General features: G+C 38.4%; 1 protein-coding gene across 1 annotated transcript in view; it reads right to left on the bottom strand.

The window, feature by feature from the left end:
• Nucleotides 1–2,321: 2,321 nt before the first annotated feature.
• The window catches only part of LOC111873688 (huntingtin-like), a gene marked incomplete at its 3' end in the record, with an annotated part of 11,518 nt that continues 7,083 nt past the window's right edge, over nt 2,322–6,756 (bottom strand). Inside the window, exons 6-10 of the mRNA XM_023868615.1 lie at nt 4,987–5,147; nt 4,113–4,261; nt 3,494–3,636; nt 2,838–3,074; nt 2,322–2,494 (exon numbers count right to left, since the gene is read on the bottom strand). Coding sequence (XP_023724383.1) covers nt 2,322–2,494; nt 2,838–3,074; nt 3,494–3,636; nt 4,113–4,261; nt 4,987–5,147 — 863 coding nt within the window. The remainder of the gene's footprint in view (nt 2,495–2,837; nt 3,075–3,493; nt 3,637–4,112; nt 4,262–4,986; nt 5,148–6,756) is intronic.

The following is a 6,756-nucleotide window of genomic DNA, read 5'->3' as shown; positions in this document are numbered from 1 at the left end:
ACAATTTTCAGACAGAAATTATAGAAAAAATAATTTTCTTGGAATATTATTTCAGGAGTAGAAATTATTCCGAAATTCGGCAACGTTTTTTAACATTCCTAAGTTTGCAACTAGCGAAAATAACGGTACCGCTTGGAACAAAGGCATTGCAGGGGAGAGTTATAACCTTTTCGCCTTTACTTGACTTGCCTGGTTAGTTCTGAGTGAAACATGGTTCGAGTAAGAGCAGGTTATACGTCTAAATTTAAACGTCAAGTGGTGCGTTATGCACAAGAACACGGAAATCGAGCAGCAGGGAGAAAATTCGACGTTGATGAAAAAAATGTGCGAAGATGGATACTAACGAACGATGACCTTGAAAAAACGTCACAAAATCGACAATCTTTCATCGGAAAGAAAGCTAAATTTCCAGAACTTGAAAATAAACTTTTGCGATACGTGTGTGATACACGGGCGGATGGATTTTCAGTGTCTGTGGAAATGATTCAATTTGAAGGCCTCAAAATAGCGGACAGAATGAAAATTCCTCGTAATGAATTTAAGGGAAGTTACGGATGGGCAAGGCGCTTTATGGCCCGACATGATCTTGTAATTCAGCGACGGACGTCAATAGCGCAGCGCCTTCCCGATACATACCAGGAGAAACTGCTTGCATTTCAAAAACATGTCATGAAATTAAGAAAGACACACAACTACACCATGGGAGCTACTGGAAATGTTGCTGAAACTCCTGTGTTCTTTGAAATGCCGGGTGAAAGTACAGTGAACAAAGCAGGCGAAAAAACAGTGCATGTGCGGACTGCAGGAGCAGAAAAGCAGCGGTGTAACGTAATGCTTGGTATCACTGCTGATGGAAACAAACTACCACCATTTGTAATCTTCAAACGCAAAACATTTCCGAAAGAAAAGCTTCCACAGGGAATTTTGGTGAGAGTTCAAGAAAAAGGATGGATGACAGAAGAGCTCTATCTGGATTGGTTGAAATCAGTGTGGTTTCGGCGCCCAGGCGCACTTTTACATCAGCGGTCAATGTTAGTGGTTGACAGTTTTCGAAGCCATTTAACTGAAAATGTGAAAGTGAAGATGAGGCAGGAGAAAAGTGATATGGTTGTGATACCAGGGGGGATGACTGGCATATTACAACCACTTGATGTGTCAATAAACCGTCCTTTCAAGTCTCATTTGCGGCGCTTTTACCGGGACTGGAGATGCGGTTCCATGGAGATGACGCCGACTGGACGATTGAAGAAACCTTCATTAAGTCAAATGTGTGAGTGGATTGTGGCTGAATGGAACACCATACCAGAAGAAATGGTTTCCAAAAGTTTTAAAGTCACATCCATTTCCAACGCAATGGACGGGACTGAAGATGACGCTGTATGGCTGACATCACCTGACAGCGAAACTTCGAGCGAGAGCGACATCGACAGTAACGAGTCAAGTGATGAACAGTAATATGGTTCAATTACCGTGGACCAACTTCAGAAAGTGTCGCATAATTTATTCATGCGATGCGAAGCATGTTTGCAAGCAGAAGGGGGTCACTTTCAGCACCTGTTATAAAGCACGGTAAGTTTATGTTATCTTTTTACAGTATTCTTATAAATGTGTGCATGTACAGAAACTGATGTAAGGGTATCAGGGACATGACTGCACTCTCGCTAGCAGGGAGGGGCACAGTAGTTGCGGAGAAACGTTCCATCCACTCTATGCCGCTGCCCCGGTTTCCTCGATCTTTGAACACCCTGGATTACTAATTATGAATATAATTTTTTGTAAATGAAGTGTGATTTCGAATATTTCGAATATAAGCTGCACCCCAGTTTTCCTCTTCAATTTTTGGCAAAAAATGTGCGGCCTATACATGCGTAAATACAGTAATTGTGGCACATTCACACAATTTCATTTAATTACCTCAAATAAGACAACAGTACTCAGGATAAAATGTATGTTTCATTGTTTTCTGCAAGTATGGTTCAAAATAATTTTTACTTTACTAAAGACCACAGTATGGCAAGTGACATGTGAAAAATACTTGGGTTATTTCATTTTTATTTTCGGACATTACATTTAGGATTTTGTTATTTGTTCACTGGCCAAAGTAGATGTTTTGCTCGGAAATGAGTCTTGCTCCTTGTTTAATTAAATTCATATTATTTGTTGACTTCCTTCCACTAACAGTTTAACTTGCATTCCCCACCTGACTATGTGCCTTACTCCAAATTGGTTCATGGCGACTAGGGTTGTTTATTGCTACCCCCAGAAGAGGAGTGGAGGAAATTTAAGTTTCATTCATTATCCTCAGTATTTACTGCTCTTACTGCAACCACAGGAAGAGGCCAAGACAGGCCACACATTCAGCATGCAGAGTTAATAAAAATGCACATAAAACTTTGGTTAGAGGAGTTGAAGACTCGTTACCACCACCGCCATGACTACCACTATCACTACCAACACCACCATCACTCACAGGTGTTCTACAATACAATATTAACTGCAAGGACATGTATAAACAGATGAAATGATAAAATGAACATGTATGGTGATGAGACAAGGGCTGGAACAGAAGAGTCTACTACCTATTTCAGAACACTATCCTGGCAGTCAAGGAGAATGACTGTGGAAAATCATTCAATACAATTAGTGCCCTGTTTGATATGGGTACTTCCTTAACAAGGTTGCTACTGTGCTCTCTTACATAGAGAAAATACTATAATGACCTCAGCTGAAGAGACTTTAAAAATTTGAGGTGCCTTTGGATAAGGTCTTCCTTAGTTACAACTTTTAAGCAACGTGTAAAAAATATGCAGACAACTACATATAATGAAATAACTCACCACTAGTGAAACTTCTGAGAAGAGAGTACGAAGAAGAGAATCAACAGGTCTCAGGACACAGGGAGCAACAGAGGTAAGTACACGTTGCAGAGAATGTTGGGCTGCCCTAGATTCCAGCATCACTCTGTCCTGCGCCAGGAGTGGGAGCAATGTGTCCACTACTTGGCATGACCAGCGGTGCCATCGTTCCTCACTGTCATGGCTCTCATTAAGTACTACACTCAGTAGTTCCAAAACCTGTTTTATAAACAGTGATAACCAAATTTCCATAAAATTCATATTTAACTAGCTGAAACCCCACTTTTTGTATTGACTATTGCATCCAAAACCAAATACATCATTCCAAAAGGTGGTATGCAATACGATATGCATAAGATATCAATATCATTAAGACTTAAAAACAGGTTCAACTACAACAAACATGAAAGAGACACAAGGATAGATAATTTCTGTTTCTATGCAGTAATACCTATACTGGATTGGATCTACATCTAGTACTGTAGTAGATATGAGCATCTGAACCAATGAGGAACACAGAACTAGAAAAATGCATTTAGAAAATATGCGTACTTCCTGCTCTCATAGGCTTTCCGTCACCAAGTAATTTTTATTGTAAAATTGTTATGGTGTGGGATTGAAACAGCAAATGGACTGACCTGATGATATTCCACCAACCGCAACAACATGGATACCAGAACTTCTCGTTGGGTCTCTAGCTCTTTCAAATCAAAGCTGCTGGCACTGCTTGTACCACGAACCAAAAACACATCTTCCACAACTGGAACTAATTCAGTGATACCTGAACACAAAATTACATTTAAGTCGCAACTCTGAAATGTCTAAATTATTTAAAGATTAACTGCTCAGGTGAAGTGACAGTAATAGATTTCATAATGATATTAATTCTAAAATGCACAACAAGTAACAAGAAATTCTGGAAAGAATGAATCGCCTGCTTTCCTTGCACTACATATTGAGTATATGTTATGAGATGGTCTGCATAGAAAACACCATACATAACAGTTTTTGTGTGTGTGTGTGTGTGTGTACTTAACGCTGTGGTAACATGTTTATGCGTTGCCTAGCAATGGCTGTATCTTCTGATCCCACTATTCCAGCTTTAGAGGGAGCATACAGACATACAGACAGCAAGCAGATCTCACAAGGATTCTTTTACTTTTTAAAAATAAGGCAAGTAGGCTAAGAAGCATTTCACAGAGTTAAAAATTTTGCTTTATATACAAAACTGTTCATCTTAACAAGGCCGCTACTTACAGTGTGTGACTGGTGACTGTCCACTTGCCATCAACCCATCACATAACTGGATTACCTTAGGAACACCAATGATACACTTGGAATGATGTTTCTCATATGACAGGTGGACCAAGAAGTAAAATATCCGGGGTATCAGTTCTTCAGCATGCCTAAATAAGAGAATTATGCTTTCACAGGTAATTCTGTGGCCAGCTGGTTATTCTACAACTGAGGGAAATTAGATCGGTATGAAGCAAACACGAAACATTCATTACAAATGTCAAAACTGTGCTTAGTAATACTGTAAACCATATCTCCCAACATATGCAAACACTGTGGTGCTTAACACTCTGGGTCTTCGAAAAGAAAATTTTTAATGCGTCCCAAGTAATTGCTTAAACTGCAAAACTCTGGCTTGTTTATAGTTAACGAAACCAAGACAATCGGTAAAATATAGACAAAATCCTGTGTTCTCTTTGCATAGATTCTGATATTAAATTTTTGAGTACCACCATGCAGTTCAAAAGAAATCCCCAATACGATTTAAAATAAAATATTCTGCATGGTTGTCATCTTCAAATATACATATAAATTACAAGCACTACAAACATGCTTTCCAACAAGCGCAAGATCTGGTTAAGATAAATCTAGAAGAACATAACTTACTGGCTGAATTCATTTATTCTTAATATGAACAAATAACTTTAATTGAAATATCTCTGCAGAGTGGTATCAGTTGTGATATATGTGGACCCAGCATTTAGAGGAAAAATCTTCTTTCAAAATTCAAATTCCTATACCCAATGAATGGTTAAAAGTGAAACATTTAGGGTGAAGATACACTTTTGTATTTGACTGATATGAAAGAGTGAAGATGTTGAGGAAATACACATACAGAATCTGTCCTTCTTCAATGAATTCAAACTGCTTCAGCACAAATCCAAGGAAGATCTGATCTGAGTCAAGAAGAAAGTAGTTGACTCTCAGTTGCATCAATTGGCTCACTAACAGCAATACTTGGCACTGAAGCTGTACATCACTCGTCACTGTATACTGCTGCAAGCAACAAAATCTCAAGTCATACTTTTAGTCACGTCTTCATTTTATTACTAACATGGATTATGACTGTTTTCCATGGACAAAAGCATTAACATATCCCAGAACTGATTTTGTCATTCACCCTAGAAGCAAACACAGAAATCCATAAATGTAACTGAATCACTGCTGAAAGATTTTGTGTTACAATGCAATAAATATATCATTCATTCCCTTTATGATTTTGCATGCCTCATTGATCTTTACACGCATTTGTTACAGAAATCTCATCCTTCAGTCAGAAATTCACTGTTACAAAGCCAATCATCACACTGTACAGTAAAGAATTATTTGTTCTTTACATAGTCAACTCCTGTTCAAGGTTTCTTTGAGTGGTAGATTTGAGAATTTAACTGAAAACACCTTAAATGGAGAAAGTTTAACAATGAGATTACTGACATGGATGAAAATGAATGTTACATGAGGGAAAATTCTAAAAAGAGGAAAATTAAATGAGAATTCCTGCTTAATGGAACTGTTAGTGCATGGTGACCCTAAATAAGGAATATATTGCATTAAAAAATATAATTTTTCAACCAAAAGATAGCAGTGAAGAATCTAGTTAGAATTCTGCATCTGCAATAAAAACCCTTCACAACACACTTTTTCACACATGGAAAATCGATTTTGGATGAGCAGAGGCCAATCATTCCACCAACTGGAATTCATTTTGCAATAACTTCAGTCATTTAATATACTATATTTCAATGCATAATTCACCCCACTGTATACTCATATAGTTTAATTTTCACGGTGAAATTAAAGTCAAAATAAATCCCCACATATTTTGTGTATTCTGTCCAACTATGAAAGGTTACAGCAAAGATAAGTTTTGTACCAAGTATGAGTGACAACAGACAGCAAATAGAAAGCATGGCACAGTTCAACAAGAATGTTCCTTTGTCATTGTTACGTATCATGTGGTCTTCAGGGTAACCCTGCAGCCATGAGAACATGATATAAATGACACTGTGTTCCACCAAAGAGGTGTAATTGGTGTGATCTATCTTTTATCAGCATTTAACCCGTTGCCGTGGTTCGTCGTGTATGCTTCGTCTGGGATTTAAATCGTCTGGGGGGGTTCGGCGTGTATGTTTCGTCCAGCTGCACACGTATGTTATAACGCCCATAATAATTGATGGTTTTGCTGTAGATTGTTAGATTTTTCACTGGCCTGTTGTCAGGAGGACTGTATTTATTGACACACGCGTTTAAGAGCGCTAAGTCGTTGTTACATATGCCTGTCTTGCAGCAACGTTCCTGTGGCTATTGCGAGCTGTTTCTGTTATGAATGATGTGTTTTCTTTGCTCTGAAGCTATAAACAGTAGAGATGTGATATGGCCTGGTGTTTATGATATCGTATTGCCCTGAGCTGGCTACACACACACTCAATTGGAATTCTTAGAAGAGGGATGTACAAAAATTTATGCTAGCAAAATCGATTGCTTTCGCACAGTACATAGCACCCATTTCTTAGAAAAACGCCACAATATAAGGCAGAACACTGTGGTCACCCCCTGAGAGGATACGGATGTGTGTGGGGGAGGGAAAAGAACTCATTCCTTCATG

Source organism: Cryptotermes secundus, unplaced genomic scaffold, assembly GCF_002891405.2.
Source record: "Cryptotermes secundus unplaced genomic scaffold, Csec_1.0 scaffold3872, whole genome shotgun sequence".
NCBI classification, from domain to species: Eukaryota; Metazoa; Arthropoda; class Insecta; order Blattodea; family Kalotermitidae; genus Cryptotermes; species Cryptotermes secundus.
The sequence above is the reverse complement of the archived record's forward strand: the minus strand, read 5'-3'. Positions and strand labels throughout refer to the sequence as shown.